The sequence below is a fragment of the Rhea pennata genome, chromosome 1 (genome assembly GCF_028389875.1).
Source record: "Rhea pennata isolate bPtePen1 chromosome 1, bPtePen1.pri, whole genome shotgun sequence".
Classification (NCBI taxonomy): domain Eukaryota; kingdom Metazoa; phylum Chordata; class Aves; order Rheiformes; family Rheidae; genus Rhea; species Rhea pennata.
Genome location: NC_084663.1, coordinates 52,324,241 through 52,345,625, shown reverse-complemented (window position 1 = coordinate 52,345,625; position 21,385 = coordinate 52,324,241). Strand labels below are relative to the sequence as shown.

Here is a 21,385-nt window from a genome sequence, read left to right as displayed (position 1 = left end):
TCACCCCAGCCAAGTTCTGAGCAAAGAGGTCTGAACTCCAAACACAGCAATGTATTAGATACAATTATTTATGTCTTTATCATAGCCTGAAATGGAAGATATTATTTATGTGGTGGTACAGCAAGAATGAAAGCCTTCAAAAATAAATAAATGCACTCCTTCCCTCCCTGTGAAAAGAGGACAGAAGAAAAATAATGCATGTAAAAAGGTGCAGTATATATTTATTTAAAATAAGTACTCATACAGAAAGACATCAATAACACGGAGAATTCAGATTCTTGCTCCAAGTTAGCTTTCCCTCACAAAAAGCAACACAAGCTAAAGATTCGACTTGCTATTTGGCAACGTAAACTTTGCAAAAAAATTACAGATTTTGATTAAGAGGTATTTTGTTATATTTTGTTTGTTGGCTTACCTCATCGCCACACAGCAGCTTTAGTTAGCATACGGCTATAAAGTTGGAGACTGCAATAGTTCTGTAAGTCAGATCATGCTTGAATGTACTTTCTGTATTAAAACAAAACTAAGCAAAGCCCACTGGACCATCCTTAGGTTAGTTGTTTCAGGTTTCAATTATAAAAAGGAATTTTTTGCCTCCTTCTGTGTCAGTTTCCCAACTTACATTTTTATATTTTGTTTTGAAGTATAAAATTCAGTCTATTACATGACATAATGGATCACAAAAATGAAGCCATCCATGTCCTTTTCTCTGAAGTCATATTTCAAGAAATTAGATTCCAAGATAGCATTACACTGGAATCCAAGGTCTCAGTTTTTAAAGTACTACTAAAAAACTTGTAAACAGCTCAGAAAGAAGGCCCAAGAATCCAGGCATTAACCTGCATGAGATATGTAGCTCCCTATTTAAAAGCCTGAAATCAAAAGCAAGTCATCTACTATAAAATACTTTCAGTGTTTGAGACAATGTGCCCTGTCTATCAAACACAAAAGCACTCCACTACAGTCAATACTAGTCTTAACATTTACAGTAGTAACTTTGACTCATGTATATATAAAACAAGTAAGTGATAAGACCTCACCCAAGCTTACTGTTTTGTATGTGAGCTTGTGGGACGTGCGTCCACTTTATTAAAATAGGTCTGTTTTCCTTTCCTATATTTTCGATATAGTTATTTACAGTTTATTCCCAGCAGGTTGTAACTGATATCGTACAGTAGATAAGCATAAATAGAATCATAAATAAACAAAGCTAACAAGGTGCTCAGAAAGGTAGGTATGTGACTTTGCCACTGCAAATGAGAACTCATTATTAGTTTATGATGATGGTTTACTCCAGTTCTGTGAAAAATATTAAATATACACTGCCAGAAGCTGAAGTTTCCATTTGTCTCTTCTGCCCTTAAGTAAACATCCTGGGAATAGAGAAAAAAAAATAGCAGTCTCTGGAAGTCCACAGTATCTCTTCACAGAACTTGAGAGTTCCTCAATGTTTGTAGGACTAACCTTTCATTAAACCTGAAATATCTCAAGCAACGCTACCCACTAAAGACAGCGAACAGATGATAGTTTTTATTCACCATGAAACCCCCTTCTGTGCGCAGCATTAGTTAAGGGTTGAGCACCACAAATGTTCAACCTGCTGAAAGCCTTCAGGAGTTGTGAGTGTAAATGGCACATATTTTTCTGGCACTTCTATGTGTTTTAGGGCAAATGTTGTCCCTGCTCTTCAGCTCTTTGGGAAACTAACTACTTCTCACCTCCAAAAAGGTAATACAAGGGAGCCAGAAATAAGGTCTCCACAAACAAAACAACAAAAAAAGGCCACTGCTCACAAAATCAGCTTCTAGCACTTGGGATTCAGTTTTACGTACAACTCGCAGCCACGTGCCGCGGGAGTGGCAGTCACTCAGGGGCTCCATCCCAGGGGAAAACGACTGCCCAGCACCTCAAATTTTAAAAGTAGCATTGCTCGCTGAAGAGATCTGCCATGAATTTGCGAGGCTAAGGCACAAAAAGTGGTATTGATCAAGGCCATGACACTCCACGTCCAACTCCATGACGCAAACCCAAGAGGCTCCATTTCTCAGTAAGTTGAGGCCACTTTAAGGCATATTATAGGGGACCCAGTAAGAACTGATAAACGCAGCAGTCAAATCTAAACAGGTCTAGAGATTCCCTTCTCTTTTTAAAACGGGTAAGTGACCTAAATTTGGTTGGAAGACAAAGCAAAAAGCTTTCTTTGAGGTACTAGGGCTTGTAGTGCATGCACCCAGCTCTATCTCTTGCCACAAGCCTCAAAACAGATGTGCCAGAACAACCCGAATCACTCAGGCTCTGCCCTGGGTGAAACCTTCTTGAAGACTTAGCTCCCTTCAGAATGAGCGTCAGCAGCAAAAGCAGCAGCTCTGCTCCCACTCTCCTCTCTCCCGCCCTTTCCCACAGTAGGTTACGCTAGCAGCAAACAGGTACGTTCTGCATTACAGTGCTGAACAGCAGGCAAGCTTACTTCTAAACATACCAGGATAGAAGATTTTAAACCACAAAATACATATAGTTCTTCCTGTAAGTTACGCAGCAAGACGTACATTAGACCTAACATTTCATACGTTAAATGTAGTGTTATTTAACACTTTTTCCCCCTCATCTGTGTAGCAGATACAAGAGGCTTATATCCAAGACATTAAAACTTCCACAGCAGGTAGCAGACATTTTACTTTCTGGGCTTTTTACTCCCTGTCATAACAAAATAGTGATCGTCTTGCCTACTCTTTGTAAGAGGGCCTTTTGATACACCAGGTACCCCTTTGTTACTTGCTGTTGCTGCTTTTCCTTTAGAGAGAGGCTTCTTGGTTGTTGGGACGAAAGTTTCATTTGCTTGCAAGTTTTTGGTCGCAGGCTGACTTTTTGTGGAAGGCTCTGCTGGCTTTTTGGTCGTTGCCACTTTGGCTGAAGTTTGAGGAAGCCGTACAACAGATAATGGAGTGCGTTTAGGAGGTCTCGATGACGCAGGATTAACCTGAAGGCTCTTACTGACATCTTGAGCCTGTAAATGCTCTGTGGCCGCCTGCTTACTGGCAGCTGAAGGTACACTTTTGCTTGCAGATACCAGCGTAGGTGGTGATTTTGACGCTTTAGTAACTGCAAGGGAAGGTGCAGAAACTGAGTGTTTGAGGACTGAAGTAGTTTTAAGGTTCCTTCTCTGGCCAGAAGTTGTTTGTGGAGCTTTCTGAGACCCAGTCCCTGGAGCCTTAATAGTATTTTCAGAAGGATGTTTTGCAAGGAGCTGCTGAGAATGTGCAAATTTGGCAACGGTACGCAGATTTGTAATGGGTGGCCGTGCAGGCTTCGGAGCAACAGAATTAGTTTTGGTTGTACCACTAGGTACAGGTTTGCATTTAGAAGGGACACACCTCTGTTTTGAAGCTATTGCTTCGTTTGTTCTAGGCAGCTGTTTTGCGGAGGACGAGAGGGTAGACTGTAGCCCTGTTCCTGGTGACTTCTGGGCCGGGGCAAATTTCACCTTAGGAGCATCAGGGGACCGAATCCGTTTGCGCAATGTTTCAGAATGAACAAGGGCTCTTCTTGATCCTGCAGGACCCTTGTTTACACGCTGCATAGGATGTGAAGGAGCAGAACCTTGTGAATTTTGTGCAGGAGACTCCAACTTCTTTGAGGTGCCCATTACTGGTTTGAAAGATGACTGCATGCCTGTCACTGGAGTCCCCTGTAATTTGGACCTCACTGACAGTGGTTTAGCTGTAGAGGATGGGTGTGATGGTACTTTTGGCGATGCCAAAAGGGCAGGGGACTGAGGATGTTTAGATAAAGTCTTCTTACCACTGGCCCCATGGGCAGCCTTTAGAGCAGAAACAGGAGTAGGGGGTTTTGATGGCTGCTTTTGAAACATATTAATTGCTGACATTGGATTCATGGAAGGGGGATGCTGACTTCTAGCTGAGGAGTTGGGGACATTATCATTGGTGATCCCTTTCTGAAACGCCAAGATTTTTTGTTCCAGAGTTGCAAACTGAAGAACTCGGCACGGATCATACTTAAGCAGAAACCCTTGAAGAGTATCCCAGCCTCCACCAACACGTACCATCACATGCTTGCCATGTAGCATCTGAGAATGAAGGTGGGGGGCAGAAGAGAAGAAACAAGAGAAATACCTGTCTTACTTTTTGCAGCAGTATCTCCTTATCTTACATTATAATCTACTGGAATTGACCAAAAACAGGATCTTTTTTCTTACAGAGAATCATTTAAAAAAGAAAAATTATGTGATATATGAGGCATATGCTCCCTATTACTAATAGACAGTCTCTCCTGCAGAGACAGTCATTACATATAGCAAAATAATGAAAGTGTATATATATATATATATATATATATATATATACACACACACACACACACACACACACACACACAGAGGAGACAAGCTTTGCACACAAAAGTAGAAGAAAACAAAACAAGTACCAAATAAAAATTTTATCCCTTCTGTCAAGCATCTTTATTTAGTATAAAGAATTTGGTCAAATTAGGGATGTCCTCATAACTGTTTAATCTCACAAATTCTTACGCCTGCTTAAGAAAACGCTCAGCTACTCTGCTAGTGATAAACCCTAAGAGCCCAAATTTTGACCAATCAACATTCTCAGATTAAATCTCTGTTGCATTATTTTTCTTTATATTTCATGTTCTTACTGAAAATTTAGAAAACACAGAAAATCATTAACCTGCTTATATTTAGTAATTGTAAAATCAATGGCTGTAAAATCAAATTAGATAGACCTGCTTGAGTAGGGGATTGAATTAAGTGATCTCCAGAGGCCCCTCTCAAACTATGTTACTCTATGATTCTAAAACACTACCAGAAAAAACAAGGTATTCCAACCAAAAACATCTCTCTTTCTCTTCTGAATGTAACTTGGAGTATTGAGAAACTACTTACTCGGATGAACAGTATTTTATCTCCCAGCCTATAACGTCCTTCAGATAAGTATTCAATTGAAAATCTATGGGAACAACTGCAGGGAGGATCTTCTGCTATATGTTTGACCTAGTTATTAGAATTGAAAGCATCCATTAGTATTTTGACAGAAGCGTGTGTTTAACAGTTTGTGTTATATAGCACACCAAGAGATACCAATATCTGCATCCCATAATCAACAGAAACATTAGAATTCTATTCCCTCACAAAAGAAATCTCAGCTATATAGAGCTTCAAAATATAGAACAGAAGATAAGAAGGCAGATACATAGAGAAGACAAGTATTTTGAGTTGCTTAGATCTAATTTTCATTATTTCTTCATTTTTAAGATATTTCTACTTTCCATTTTAAGATTTGTCTATAAGCCTGTGCACAGTAGCATCAAATCTCAACCACATCCTTGTAAAGACATTATTAGTGCTGCAAGAAACTGAAACAAGTGCATGGGCCACTTCTATGTCTGAATCGGTGTTCAGCAGAACCACTCCCATTGCTACACCTGACCCAGTAGTACTTCAGCATTCTCCCAAGGTTTTTGTAATTTACCACTAAACCAGAGGAAGGTCTAACCAGAGTTAGACAAGACATGCCTGTTACAGGCACTTAAAGAACTGGAACGTCGAGGCCATCACCAAGCACCAACACTAGTCAGCTTTCAGAGGGGGAATCTGGTGACTGACATTCCAAATGGAGCAAAAGTTTTACATACATCATCATCAAAGGACTTTTATAATAAACAAGCTTTAAAGTCTCGGTATGTATTTTTAAACAAAATAGGAGAGTTATTTATCATTCCTTCTGGATCAGTTCACAAGAGGAGGAAATTATTTCCACTTCTGCATACATACTCATTTCCATTTGGCACAGCCGTAGAGGTTTTATTTAAAGTCTCTCTTTCACAAGTGTTTTATCAAAACCTACTTTTCACATTTTATGAAGTTTGATGAGAACACTAAATTGAAGAGCAGTACAAGTTACAATCGTAGAATACTGATACATAAGAAAATTTAAATGAGGAGAAAGGAAACAGTGAAAGAGAGAAAGAATGGAAGTTCAAGAAACTTATACGCATTGAGGCATTAGCTCCAAAATATGCATGACAACATTTTGCTAACATTTAAAAAAAAAAAAAGAAAAAATCTTCTGAAGAGATGCATACGTTTGTGTTTTCTGTTTAAAGAGGCTTACGAATATTAGATGAAAAATTGCCTATGCTTACTATGCCAGATCACACAAGTACTAAACTTAAGAGTTTGATTTAAAGCCCAACTCAACAATAAGTGAGGTAGTGTAAATAAGTGCAAGTAGTACTTACTGCCTCATGCAGCTCCCCATGGTGACATGACTTTGCTGTGCTAACAGGCAATGTTGGTTCGGAGTTCATTAGCAGTGTTTCTTCTAGCTCAATTTCCTTCTCCAGTTTTACTAGCACAGGAGGTTCAACTCCATACCTCAACACAAATACATAAGAAGAGCTTAACTGCAAAATACTGAACAGCTGGAATGACAGAGAGCAGCACTACATCAATCAGAGGACTGATCCAAAGAGAAGGATCACCAAAGTCTTGGTGATCCAAAGAGAAGGCATAGTTCTGAGTTTATGGAAGAAGTTGTCCCAAAGATGATCTTAGAGATAGCACAGAAGGCAGTAACAGTACTTTCAAACCTATGCAATTTAGGTCACAACTAAATTAAGATAAACTATTGTAAAGCTTATCATTCTGTCCTGGAAATAAATTAGAAGTCTAAAGTTACAGAATAATAAAGAGCTGATTCATATTTAAAGCCTCCATGCCTGCCCAAAGCTTTAAAAAAATAAAATAAAAATAAGGTTCACTGAGTTCTTCAGGTATGCTTCCAAGATGTACACATACCTGTAAGCTGAATACAACATTCAAACATACAGCTATAGAAAGCAGCATGCACCAGCATGAGATGAATCTGCTAAATATTTGAAAAAATATTCACATTTGTAAGGTAGGCCTAGAAGAGCTACTCATTACTTTCTGCACAAAATTAGCACCTATTGTGCTATAATTAACAACTGCAGTTCATCTTAACCTTGTCTTAACTTTTGCTTGAAAAACTGTATTTGTTACTCTCTAGTTAAAAGCCTGCATGGCTCACATACCTGGACACAATGCGACCAATTTCCAACAGACAGAGATACACTTGTCTTGGATCCTTGTGCAGAACTAAAAGGGAGGAGAATAAGGGGGGGAGTTATTTTATATTTGCTGTGGGAAGGGCTGTTCAATTAGATACAGAGAATGGAAGATATGGAACAGATGACAACAACCAAGCCATCTCCTATGGAGAAGCAAACTATATTACTTGACTAAGCCATTTTGAGGTGTACTGTATTATGGATAAATCACTATGTGCTTTTTAACTCTTATTCTCTTTGAAAAATTGTTTAATTCCATCCTGGCATTTCTGCAGCCAAATTCCTCTCTCTCTCTCTCTAAGAGAAACATATTTTAGCTGGTTTTATGCTGTTCCTTCTGGATTCAAACTGGAAAGCAAAATTGCTGAGAACTTTCCCTTTTCTATTGCCAAATATGCTTTAACAGACTCAGGGATCCAGAGCATTCAACAGCTGGAAATAGGAAAATATACTTTATTGCTTCATGTGTGTGTACAGACACAGGTACAGTCTATAGATAAATAACCAGAGGAGAACACACTACAAGGGATCTTGCCGACAAGTGGGTGGCTATACACAGCCAGTCGGCCTAGACAGTTTAAAACATGCCTGGGAAAGGATGATCGAGATGATTGTTACTATATCAGCACATGATAGCTGTTTTTTTATTATCTTGTTAAAAGTTTGGGTTGCCAGCAGGCCCATCCACGTGGCTGCTTTGACAAGGCAGAAGCTCCTGCCTGTGCAGCTACCCTAGGAAACCTCACGCTGCTGCCAGCTGCAGCCACTCTACAGAGATGCTCACACCTCCTTTCCCACTTATGGAAATCTATGGGTGCAAGCAATACACGGGCCACAGAGAGGGAAATAATTCAAGATCTCATGCACAAGTAATTACTACATTATTATTACATTGAAATTGGAATGCAGTCAACTTTAAGTCTACTAAAAGTAGTACAAAAGAACTCAAAAAGAAAAAAAACAAAACACAAATAGGCCCTGTGCTTTCTTAGCCAACTGGAAAGATGGTCTAATAATTCACATAGCCAAAGCTGGGAGAAAGGACAATCGGAATCATCAAATACAAGAGACGGGAAATTTGTATCTACAATTTTTATACGGTGCACTTTTTATCTAAACAAGAAGTCTGACTTTCTTCATACTGCACAGTAACAATATTCAGTAGAAACTGGAAATTCTGAAAAGAAATCCAATGAGCCAGCTGTATATTTACAGATAACATCTAAAATCATGCTCATGTTTAATTTGATATTTAAAATTGCTTTGCTTTCAATAAGACCAAGGTATTTCTTAACATATAAATTGAGTAGAAAGTCAGATGTTTCTATTTTCATCCAGTCTTGTTTCACCTCTTTTCAGTGGTGCCTCTTGTCCTGTCTCTGCGCAACAGGCAGAAACTGAAACACAGGAACTTCCACCCGAATATAAGGAAAAGCTTCTTCACTGCGAGAGTGCCAGAGTACTGGAACAGGTTCCCCAGAGAGGTTGTGGAGTCTCTTTCTCTGGAGACTGGACACGATCCTGTCTAACATGTTCTAGGTGACCCTGCTTAAGCTGGGGGGTGGGAGGTGGATAGGATGATCTCCAGCAGTCCCTTCCATCCTTAATCACTCTGTGATCATTGACTTCAATTTATAAAGACAGTTTTTAAAGTCTACTTTTTAAAAGAATTACAAAGGATAGCTCTACAACAGTAAGTTGACATAGCCATATTCTGAAAGATACTGGAGGTTATTTCTTCTTTTGTTCATAAGTTGTTTTGCCAGCTGTTGCAGAAATAGTGTAAATTGCCTTAATCCAAAGAGAAAAAAATCTGAATATACCCCTAGCAGAAGTAGACATTGGGCTCAATGTCAAAGTTGTGCAAGGACATCCCATGACAGCTACTCTCCCTTTCTGCTATCTCAAAAGCCATTTAATTTCTTTCCTCCATGGCTTTCCACACTTTTCAGGATATCTTGCTGTATGTACCTGATAGAAAGGGAAAACTGTCAAATTTCAGAGACAGCCTTTTCCCAGTTCATTCACAGAGAAAAACCTTGAAAGTTCAATGGAGAACATCAGTGGAAAGAATGTCTCATCAAAGAGCCTGCAAGTCTGCTCATCCAGCTGCCAAAAAGGCTCAAAGATGACATTCATGCCACAAAACAAGCTTGTGTTGAGAGTTATAATCAGACTTTAAAACACTTCTTGGCTACGAGCAAAAGCCACAGCATTAGGAAATCCCATCTGCTTATCTCAGGGAGGCTGGACAGGTTTTAGTTAGCCACCCAGTTAAGAGAACTAAGGTGTTTAAGCAATAGAATTCATACAAGCTGAACTGAAAAATATTAAGAATAATTTCCTTATACCTCAGTTCTCTTACTTTTCTGTATTTCTTGGTGCTTAAAGACAGACTCCCTATTTAAATCAGAACGAGACAGGTGCAAATAAGGATGTTTACACAACTATTTAAAAGGCTGATGCAGTAGAGAAGGCATGGGCAGCCCAACTGCAACATATTCATTTGATTACTGAGAACATAAAGGTACTTTGCATTTTTTTTGTGTGCTGCTTGACATGCAAATACTTTGCCTTTAAGTAAAAATATTTTAAAAGGTAAAAATACTTTTTTTAAAAAGTATTCTATTTGCCACAGAAAGGTTTGTATCAGTTAGTTTTTACCGACATAGTAGCTGGTAGAGGAGTATTTCATTATTTGCCCTGCAATGAAAGCATAGTTTCTCCTAATTAGCAGTCAAAGATTTTATTCCATCTGGAAATATCAGTTTGTTACAAGGTACATACTGTGCACTGGGGTAAGTATATGCACATACACAGTTGGTAATATTTATTTTCATAACGATCTTACTAGATGGGAAAATACAAATGGCTTACTGTTAGGTCAAGTAGATCTTGAAGTAAATTACCAACAGATTGTTGTCACTTCAGGCACAACGCCCTGATGTAGTTACCGAATTTAGCAGTCTTGAATACTTTATTTCAGTGCAATAAGAATGAGCTCAAATACCAAATAAAGGATGTTAATAAAGGATGTTATTGTGTTTTGACTGCATGGCTTCATGGTCTTCCAGCATGGGGAAAGCAGGGGGAAATAGAAGGGACACAACAGTTTCCTTCTGTTACTCAGTGGCCTTTTTAATGATGGAAAATATGCAGCAGTCTGCTGCACAGCTCCCACTTTCCTCTTCCTCCCACACTGCAACTTTCACAAAGTTGGAAAAGCATTATTCAAATTACAGCAGTCACCAAACCAATCTTTCAAGGATTTTGCAGGAACACTCCCTTAAAATAAATAAAATCATTAGATGCTTGCACAGGATGGGAACAGGCATGACAAAGGCTTCACAAGACTGTACGTAAGAGTGCTCCATGACCCAGGTAGTTAGGCATCTACAGATCAAAATAAGTCTTAATAAAAGGTAGATTTACCTAAACCTTCAGATTCAAAGAGGTAAGCCTCGTCAACTCCAATGGCCCTACACCAGTTCAGAAAGTTGGCAGTATTATCTCTAGCAAAGAAAGATCCTGTTGGAGCATCCTTCTTGCAAGGAACTTTTCTCATAGGGAAATTCTGCCAAAGGAAGCAAACAAACGTTCATTGTGCACATCAACATAGCCAACATATTTCAAGGACCACACCAAAGGCAATGTTAATGCGAATCAGATTCCCCCTCACCTATGTAAGCAGTCACTCCGAGCAAGCAACCCTCAGCTCTGCAACCTCTCTCAAAACTGTCCATACAGTTGCCTCCACATTTCCCTACGTTCTGGGTGAAAAGCCTTCCTAGTAGGCTCACAGGTCTAAATAATTATTCCCTCCTCCCACATTCTGTTCATGGCAGTAGAATGAGCACAAAGAACCCTAAACTGATGAAACTGCACTCAGCTGCCACATTTCAATATTTTAGAGATCATTGTAGAAAGCAGAGGGAATCAAACTGGGCATCCTATCCTCCTTAAGAAGATATAGATAAGAAGATACAGATAGAATAATAAAACAATAAAAACAAATACAAAAAAGGTATTCGGATATGGTAAGACAAGGTATTATCCTATCAATTGGTGCATGTTAGTTAATGATCTAGCATTTGAAAAATCTAAGCATTGCCATAACTACAGAGTACCTATACATTGAGCATACGCTACCTGCCCTACTGTTACCAGCTTTACAATCCAAGGTTACAGAGCAGTATTCTTCATTTTATAAATGCAGATTGCAAGTTGTTTGGGATTCATGTTTCAGCTCAGCCCTAGTTCCTAACAGGAAAGCTGCAGTTCTCCAAGTACAACTCAATTTGGGTATTTTCATGGCTAACTTATATACTAGCCTTCAGCTCCCAGTTTCTGGCATAAAACATACCACTAAATGCTGGTGGATACCTTGTTACCAACCCACCCTGCTATTATCCAGGGAACAGAGTCCAGTCTTGCACTGGACCTTCCTCTGGCAAGACTTCTCCTGAAGTTAGACTAACTGGGGACTTATAGTAAGGATCTTAAGATTTGGTTCACAAATGGAATAAGTGTTACTTGTTGCATAAACCCGGCATATCCATCAATAAAACCATACTGTTGTTAATTAACATCTGGATACACAGCAGAAAAACACAAATCTGGGAAGTTTTACCTGCTTTTCATCTTAGTACTTCTTACAACTGAGTGGTTTATATATGTATGAAAAAAACACAATATGACTCACCCTTAAGTTATTTGAGCTACAACATTTTTTAATTGTATTTTGAAGAACACCAACCAATTGGCAAAGTAGTACTCCATTATCAAGTTCTTCCAGCAGTTGCTCTGCTGTGACTTCTATTCCTAAAAAAAATGAAGAAAAATATTAGAGTTACTCCACAGAAAGTTAAGAAATTCATATGAACTTACTGGCAACTCGTACACAGCATGTCATGGTTAAAGACTTAGGTTAGGCTACAGTCTACAAAGGAAGAAAAGTCCTATGATAAATACTAAGTACCATTGTTGCTTGAGTTCTTCTAAAAAGATTGATGAACGTTTTCCCATCTTATGAGCCAAAACAAACATACTGCCATTGAAGTAATAAAATAATGCAAGCATTTAGAAAGAAATCTCTGAAAGGTTCTTTCTAAACTAGTATTTGTTCCTCTGCCCAGCTAGATGCCATAACTACCTACCCCCTCCTCCATCTCCCCCAACAAGGACTTGACAAACTGAAAATTAGTAGAAATAGAAAAGTAAATTAAAATTCAGTAATGTAATTGGATTTTAATTAGACAACAATATTCAGAAATATAAATCAGAATGATTAATCACCCTCCCTCTAAAAGGTGGAAGCTATTAAAAGCTGAAACTAACACATGCATTTTAATGCAATTCTCCTAATTATTGAGGCATAAACACACCAAATTTTAATAGTATTATGAATATTAAGTGTTGGCCTTGACAGGAATTTTGGAATGTGCTTTGAGATTTACTAGACAGTGATTTATTTTTAAACTCACCCAACAGGCCAGACAGCCAGATTGACAGATCTTCTTGCATAGGCACCAAAGTTGCCTCATGCCGCACAGATATCCATTGGTCATACAGGCACACATCTGCCAAACCTGGGCCATGCCTGGGAGTCAAAGGACTTCGCGGACTTAAAGGAAGGTCATCTCCAAACCACACCTGCAGAAGATTTTAAGAAACTGAAGATAGCCACCTCTAACATTTGCAATCAGATGACAGAACCTTGCCGTTCTGATTTATGCTAAAGATCTCCTGCTCAAAAGGTAATTTTTCATTTCCCTTCATATACACAAAACCAACATAACAGTATCAAGCATGGTGCAACTCTCTCTAGTGACTGCTGTATCAGAAGTGCCACTATATTTGTTCTCTTGAATTCGCAGTCATCCTTCTGTGGCCACACACAGATTTTATTTGGCTTTCAAATGACTGACTTTTCCTGAATTTTAAATAAAGATGACATGTATTAAACCTATGCTAAATTTTTCTCAGCACATTAAGTAATAAAATCTGTAGTTTATATTATAATTTATTACAGACTACTGATTTCTCTGATCAAGCGTTTTGGATGTATTTTATGTTTAATTTATTAAAATGATGAAGTTGAAAGAGGAAGCATATTCCTATGCAAGAACATATATCCTTTGCATTTCTTTTAAGGACTATGTATTTTCAGATTAAAAGCTACCTTTACTTTTGAAGAAAAGGATCACATTGAAGTTTCAAGTATAGGATTTCCAAAGAGGAGGAGTCCTCACAATATTCTTAGCCACTTTCCTTCAGTTCAGCAAGTGTGCAAGTATATATGCACACATCTATATGTATTTATATTTTCAAGTGATTAACTCAAATATAAGCTTTTTTTAAAAAAAAAGCATCAACACATTTTAATCATCATACTAATTCTTAAATAATCTGTCTTTGGCTAACAAATCTTCTTAGGTGTCAGCACTTATGGAAAGAAAGAATCACCTATCTGATAAAATACAGGGTGAGGATCCAGCATTCCTGTAATTCCATCAATCTTGCCACATAGCTTCATTTGTAAAATGGGAAAAACATTACATCTGATTAAGCTAAAGACAGCTCCACTGATTCTAACATTTCATCTGCTTCAGTGTAGATCTTTGCATAAAAAAAGCATTAACAAAAATTTAAGCATTACAAAAGTATTTACCTGAACTGCATTCTGCATGGTCATCTGCATTTACACCAGTTTCTCCCCCTGGGGAAAGAGAAGAGAATTTTTAATATAGTCACTCCTGCTTTTTAGAAAATCCCAATAAAAACTTACCAGTGCTGTTTTTCCAAAATAAGAGTCAATCTAAGCGGGGATGGAGGGAGAAAATAAGAGAAGTATCTTAAGATTTAAGGTTTTGATCCAGTTTTTACTCAACTTTGGTTCTTTGCCCTTAAAAAAAAAAAAGTAGTAGTTATTACAGCACAAAATACCAACTTACTTTATAGGCATAAATAATACTCAAAGGTTTGCATGACTTCAAGAAGCTCTAAGGTATTTCCTTTGCCAAAGAGAAATAACTATGTTTCAAACCATTCTGAGATTTAAGAATATTGGCATTCGCTCTTTCCTTCTAAGCTATCAAAAGTACACCTAGTTCATGCATGCATACGCACATATGCATCACGAATCTACATTAAATACTTAGAAGACTATGCAAAACTTTACAGGAGGGAACTACTTTACAGAATGAGATATCTTCTTGCATGGGTACATGAGAAAAACCCTTGTTTTTATTAATTTCTGCAAGGATTTTGACTTAGTTTGCATCGTTCTGTTGATACCTTAGGTGTGTGCTGTCTGCCTAGAAAACTACCGCAGCAATGTGGTTATCAAGATAATACCCTTTGGAAAAAATCCTTAAGGAAATCATTTTAGAGGCAATGTAGTCTACACTTTCTCTCCTGAAGCCTACGCAGTATTTTGCGGCAACGCTTTCCTTAATGGGAAAATCCTGCATAAACTTTACACTGGACTGGGGATCAACAACCCTCCCTATAGAGGCTACAGGTTTAGAGATGTATGTTATTATCAGGTTGGCTGCTTGTGGTCGTACTGGAAGGAATTTCCTCAACACAATCCTCCATAAAGGTAGAGGAGGGCATTGCAATCTACCTACTCCTTGAAGCCTGTGAAAAAACAGGTTTCTTGGTCCTTTACTTAAAAGGTGCAGTAGGACGTTATCTTACTGCTCAGGCTGGAAATCAGATGGCAGGCATAGTCACATATAACTTGAAGCCATTCATTTTCTTGCTAAAAATAAGTAACTCCTCTCCTCTGCCCCTAAATGTTTAGATTTCCTACGCAGATGTCACTCTTCTCCCCCATCTGCATCACAACCTGGCTTTCCAAAGCTAAAAGGCCAAATAGCCCATCACAGACAACTTAACATTCGTAAAAGACCTTTCCCCTTCCTCTAAACTACAGAGCAGAATCGTGCTGTTTCCTCCCCGTTTCTCCCTGCCTTTAACCTTGCATGCTACAGAGGATCACACGCACCAGAAAGCCCAACCAACTTACCTCCACGCGAGGCAACTGAAGAACCCGCTCGTTTTCAGCCTGAAGCCGCTTCTTCCCGAGCCTGCTAGCGCTACTCAAACTTTACCAAAGACGCTCCAAGGGACTCTTGCCCCTTCCTTTACTTTTATTTCTAAGCGAGACAAAAAGAGACATCCTCTCCTTGATGTCATTTGTCCATGTCTGAATGGACAAGGGAAGGGCAGGGTATGTACTGAGCATTGCTAATGAGCATGTTACGCTTCCCACAGCTTGGTCCGGGGGAATACATTTTCCTTTAGCATAAGAAAGCCATTGTCCCCGGAGAGCCACAGAAAGAGGCTTCATTGATTTAAAAAAATAAATAAAACAACAGTCGAACAGCCCGCAGAGAAGCCGCTCTCATTAAAAGGAGGAGCTGCACGCAGGCTAACGAGAGCCCTCGCGCGCCGACTGCCAGGCGGAGAACAAAAGGCAGCCCAGTTCGCAGGGAGCACTCCGGACGCGAACAAAGCGAAACAGTCACGCAGCAGCTATCGCAAGAATGCCCAGCATCCGCGGCTTTGTGGAATGCCCAGCAAAGCCTAGTCTTGCGGGAAAATAAATAAATAAATAAATAATAAAAGGTCATTGAGGAAAGTTGAGGCTCTTCAACTTCAAGGGCTTGCTCTTTTAAAACAAGTTATTTTGTAAGCCTATATGCCTCAGGGCTCTCTAGAAAGTCAAATGGCTTCACTTATTATCATGGCATCGGAATAACATTTAGAAAAAATAATAAAATAAATTCTCATAACATGGAAAAATCCTGAAGGGATTCTGAGTTGATGGTTTAATTGAGCTTAAGTTAGCCATTTTCAGATCAGCCCAAACAGCCCTGTTTGCAGATTAACATAGCCTCATCATGTACAGGGAAGAGGCATGGGATGAGAAAGACCCACAGATCTGCTACCTTCAAGTAGCCAATATGCACATAAGGTGCTGTGGGGAGGAAAATACCGCAGTAAGAGAGTCAAATCTAACTTATTCCCAAACCAGCAGGGTTCACTGTAGCATACAAAGTTGTACATAATGAATGAACCAAGTATTTGATATTGAATTCAGATTGCTCAGGTTTTTTCAGCTCTCCTTCCTTCAATTGGCATTTAGTCTTTGGGGCTCACCGTTAAAAAAAAAAAAAAAAAAAAAAAAAAAAAGGCCTCGTAATGAGAATTCACCGTAGCATGCCCAGTGCACAGCCTCTGGCCGTGCCATTCCACTTTCCCGGCCAGCTGATATGCCTAAGGCGCTCAGGAGGGCTCTGTACCTGTTTCATCCCTTAGAATGGGGGAAGCTGTAGTAGCATGCAACTGCTTCCCAACTTGGGGGGCAACCAGCCCCGCTCAAAGCTCAGCACATCCAGAGTTTTCTAGCCACCGTCGCCACCACGCCCAAACAACACCTCCTCCTCCATTGACCCTTCTGCTGCTGCCAACAGGCTACGTGGGATGGTAGGAGGGGACAGACACTGCCTAGTATCAGCTTCATATGTGACATATACAGCTACACTGATTTACTACGAGACAGGTGGTCAACGGCAAATGACACGTAGAAGGCAGGAGCTGCCGCCAGCTGGCTGATTGCTAAACCACAAATAAAAGACTACACCTATGGATCAACACCAATGAAGAGACGTGAAAAAAAGGTTACCTATGCCCTGCCACAGCACACAGGACACAGGTGTCCATCTAGAAGCCAGTACAGTCTCCCTCTGCTCTCCAGAGCACTGCCCGCCACTTTGTCCTCCAGCAACATAGCAACCAAACAGCACCAAAGTCAGTAAGTGCTAAAGTGCTTTATACAAACACTTCAGGAAACCAAAAACATGCTCTTAGTGCTGCGCAAGAGAGCCTGCTGAGTATCAGTTGTATCAAGTTGTACAGACGGTTCACAGAGAACCAACCGGCAAGACATGGCACACTAATTACAAACCATTCTGTTGCACAAGATGAAGCAAGTACAAGTCACATTTTACTACATTGCACAGAGTGAGCCATGAACACTTTACAAACAAAAAAATGCCCGACTCCACAGAAACCTGAAATACAGATGAAGCAGCCACTGATTTAGCTGCAGGAGATCCTAAACGGATTCACAGACTCACAAAAACCTTGGTAGAAATACTTTTACATTCTCACTGAATATTTAAGATGCATCACATATCATCTTCCATCCCATCAACACTCAACGGCAGTCACAACAGACTAGCCTAGAGCAGCTGGAAAATGTATATTAGTTTTGACAGTACCTACCAAAACTCACATTCTTAAACACTCTAAAATGAAAGAAGCTGTCAAAGCAATATCTGTGGAAACCTAGTACAGGGTATCTAGATTTTTTTTATATATACATGTATCCTAACATGCAAAAGAAAATAGGTAAGCACAGGAGACATCCATGGAGCATGACTGTTTTGCTACAGCAGTTGTAGAGCCCTTTTAATGCCTTACTGAGTCAGCAGGAGCTTTGCTTTCTTGGGGAGGCCTCAGGGGCATAAAAGAGAAAGAACCAGACTAGTCAGTCCACACTGGAGTGCTTTATGGTGACAACCAACTCCTTCCCTTACGGCCAGCTGACAGCTCTCCTCAGGGATTGCCTTTCTGCACCTTCCAACACGGGTGCACACAGTGCGCTGCGGCAAACCCCCTCTCCTCTTTGGGAGGGGCGCGAGGCCCCTGAATTCACCCACACCATGGCAGGGAAAGCCGCCTGAAATCAAGAAGGAGCATTTCACCTCAGCACCCAGCATCTCCACAGGAGAGGTGCCGATGGCTCCTTTACCACAAGAGCATCCTGTCCACGGGAGAGCTTGGTTTCAGGGAGACGCTGCTGCCCTGCCATCCCGCCTTGTTAAGCCAACTCAGCTGAGCAAGCAAACAAAAGCAAACTCTCCTCTTTCCTTCACTTTTCCCCCCACCCACTTCTTCCAGCAAAGCATCACTGAGGAGATCATCACTTGAAGTCCCAGAAGCAGACTGTTGGCTGGCCACAGTCAGGAAGAGTTCATTATCACTTCATTAGAAAATCCATTTTTATTATGAAAGATCCACCCAGCACGTATATAATTACAAGGGTACAGGCCAGCTACGCTTTAAAGGTCCCAGAGGTATATATGTGCTCTTTCCCATGCCTTTATCTGCTAACCTGTCGGAGGCGGCACACAGCATCCCTGCAACAGGGCCAGCTTTGGGTTAAAGAAAGCAGCCAGGCGTTGGCTCCCTCGCTAAGCAGGCGATGGAGAGCGGCACGGCGCCTCCCTCCCAGCGCCCGCCGCAGCAGGGTGGCTCTGCCCCGGCCGGGCTGCTCCTCCCGCGCGCGGCGCGGAGCCAAGCCCGGCGGCAGGGCGCGAGCCCGGCACGGGTCGGACCTGCCGCTAAACGGGCGAGAGGACCCCTGCCACGCCGAGCAGCTGCCACTGGCACAGCACCGCCCTCCTGGAAACAAACCGCCCGCGCACCCCGAAATGCGCCCGATCTGCACAAATCACGGACGAGCACTCTCGAGCGTCCCCTCCCCTCCCGCGACGCCCCGATGCAAGCGGGACGCTGCAGCAGTGCCCGGTCGAGGCGGCTCCGGGCTCCTCGTGGGATCACCACAACCCCCTCCCGGCCGGCCACCTCCCCCGCCGCGCTCCTCACCGGCAGCCGCAGCCGCCCCCGCCGCCGCCGCCGCCGCCGCAGCAGCCGCAGCCGCCCCCGCCGCCGCCGCCGCAGCAGCGCCGCGCTCCCGCCGCGCCGCGCCGCGCCGGGCACCAGGGCGCCCCCACCCGCGCCGCGCCCGCGGCTGCTCCGTTCGAAAGGGCCAATCAGCGCCCTCGGGGGCGTGGCCCCGCCGGGCGGGGCGGGGCTCCAGCTGGGCGGCGGCGGCGGCGGCGGCGGGTCGGCGCGCGGCTTGTCCCTGCGCGCGCGCCCGCGGCCCCGGTCCCGGCCAGGCCGGGCCGGCGCGGCCCGTCGGACGAGCGCCCGGCAGTGCGGGGTGCGCCTGGCACCTCCGAGGCACCTCGAGCTTGGGCTCGTCAAGCCCAGCCGCAGCGTTTCGATAGTTTTTCTGACGACGTGGGCCCGTAGCTGAATAGTCTTTCCTGCTTCTTGCTGTGGAGGTGATATGCAAAAATAAAAAGGTTGAACTATTTTCACATTGTTTGTATCCAGTCAGTGGACTAATTGTACTGAAAATACCATTAACTACACTGAGAGTCAATTGAAGCAAAAAACAGAGAAAAATATTTTTAGGTAGTTATAATTTTTGCAATACATTCTTGGACATTACTGGTAATACTAGATAGCAAACTAGTAAATGTCCAGAGAAATTATGATTTCTTTTTTAAAAGTCAGACTCGTCCCTTTAATGTCATCATTAAACTAAACTAAAGGTCTTAAAATTACCTGGTTTGAGGATGTTGCTGATGGTAATTTTCGGAGCCGCTAAACACCAACAACTGAGCATAGTTGCAGAGCCAGAGTTATGGCAGAGCCATAAAAAAGTAAAGTAATAAGAAAGTAAAGTAAAATAATTTGTGATATGTTTTTACAAAGTATAGATACTGTATATTTTTATGTTGAAATAACATAAATGAAATTACATGTTCATGTCATGAAAGGAAGACTGGAGGCTTTTCTCTTACTGGAGGCACGCGATTTTTCATCATATGAAGAAATAAGATCTCGTACATTTTACGTGAACACATTTCAGAGTTAAATAGCAATGACTGTTGTGTTAGTCATTTCAGCTAGCTTATTACAGTAAATATTTGGAATATATATTTTTAATGAAGGCCAAGCACAAGAACATTGCAATGAAAAAATATTAGTGGAAACCTGCATTTTTTAAGAGGAACAAATGCAATCAGTTTAATTGCAGAAGGAATTAATAGGGTTTCTCTGAGGAGCTGGTGGATTCTTTCTGATCAGAGAATATAAATACAGAGAAACTTATACTCACATGTGAAACTGATATACAGCTATACAATATGCTGTGTAAAATGAACAAAATTACTTTTATGAATCCATGGCATGTTTCTATAAAAATGGAATAAAGAAAACTTAACAGTGGAATATTTTTTCTATGAAAATAAACGCTTTGTGGTCCTTTAAAAAGTTATTTATCCTAAAACAAAAAATATCCCATCACTGCACATCCCAGATCTCACAGAGAAGAGGTGTGAATTTATGATCATTCACTCTCCATGACATCAGCATCTCTGCGTGATGGTGGTTAAATGTCCGCAATTCTGTAAGACGACCCAGTAAACATGCAAAGTGTTGAGGGTTATCCGGGTGGTGAAGTTTGCAGAATTTCTGTAGAACATCCAGGAGGGGTTCTTGAAGCCTTTCCACAGATTCTCTGTCCTTTACGTATTGTCGATCTGGTTATAGATTTAAAAGAAAAGTAATTAGCCAATATATGCTCTGATTCAGTGTAAATATTTTCACACCATTGGAAAGCTACCACTTACCAACTCTGATATCTGCTTATTCTCTCCTCAATAGGCACCTGGAATACTAATTTTCAAGTTAAGAGGGAGAAAAAAGTGCCTTAACATTGTAATTTTTGTTCAGGATTTGGTTCACACAAGCTTCCCACTTCTAGCTACGAATAACTTTGAACTTTTTCAAAAACTAAATAGTTTCAACAAGGAAACATCTCTCTGGAATTACACTGTCACCCCCAGGATGGTTCTGCACCTGAGTATGTCCTATGATGTATTGCAACAACTTAGCAGCACAGCATAAATCTGTGGAGATGTGGTACAATATGTCCCGCACAAGATGTGGGACAAGTGGAGGAGCAGTCAAGAAGAATGTGCTATAGGTCACCAGGATGAAATCAAATATCTTCATCCTCAAGTGAAATCCCTTTTTCTAAGAAAATATTTAACTTCTTATTTTGTTCTTCTATAACTATGTGTCTGGAATTTGGAGGGAGGGGAAAAGAAGAAGATGGGATTTTTAGTCAGTGAAATTTTTAGTGTACAAAATTTTCCTGAGCTGCACTGGCTAAAAGAGTCATGGAATTTCTTAACTTTTCCCATCTTCCATGAAACCTTATCTGGAAACCTTAGTAGCTCTCTTGTGTCCTGAAGCATCAGGCTTCTCTTTTCCCATGCCTGTGCTAATCAGTTTGCTTGAGGCACTACACAATTTCTCCATATTTTCTGAGTGGAGCTGATTGGTTTTGTGCTAAGAATTAGTTTTTACAGTTAAGGTCTATAATCAAGGC

The 21,385-nt window shown here is 41.0% G+C and overlaps 2 protein-coding genes across 6 annotated transcripts in view; both read right to left on the bottom strand.

Moving 5' to 3' along the window:
- Positions 1 to 204: 204 nt before the first annotated feature.
- On the bottom strand, positions 205 to 15,307 carry GAS2L3 (growth arrest specific 2 like 3). Of its 3 annotated transcripts, XM_062585945.1 has the most exons (10): positions 15,155 to 15,307; positions 13,910 to 14,026; positions 13,793 to 13,840; positions 12,606 to 12,774; positions 11,825 to 11,943; positions 10,555 to 10,696; positions 7,087 to 7,150; positions 6,271 to 6,406; positions 4,916 to 5,023; positions 205 to 4,084 (listed from the first exon to the last, which is right to left on the bottom strand). In XM_062585945.1, exons 3-10 carry the CDS (start codon positions 13,820 to 13,822, stop codon positions 2,672 to 2,674), a joined length of 2,181 nt encoding a protein of 726 aa, XP_062441929.1. In that variant the 5' UTR covers positions 13,823 to 13,840; positions 13,910 to 14,026; positions 15,155 to 15,307; the 3' UTR covers positions 205 to 2,671. The 3 variants fall into 3 exon arrangements, with proteins under 3 accessions (XP_062441929.1, XP_062441922.1, XP_062441940.1); XM_062585938.1 differs by having other exon boundaries at positions 13,793 to 14,026; XM_062585956.1 differs by lacking the exon at positions 13,910 to 14,026.
- Positions 15,308 to 20,292: 4,985 nt separating this feature from the next.
- NR1H4 (nuclear receptor subfamily 1 group H member 4) overlaps positions 20,293 to 21,385 on the bottom strand; it is a 32,902-nt gene continuing 31,809 nt past the window's right edge. For all 3 annotated transcript variants that reach the window (XM_062568442.1, XM_062568450.1, XM_062568457.1), the window contains one exon: positions 20,293 to 20,531. In XM_062568442.1, the coding sequence (XP_062424426.1) occupies positions 20,293 to 20,531 (239 nt within the window). The remainder of the gene's footprint in view (positions 20,532 to 21,385) is intronic.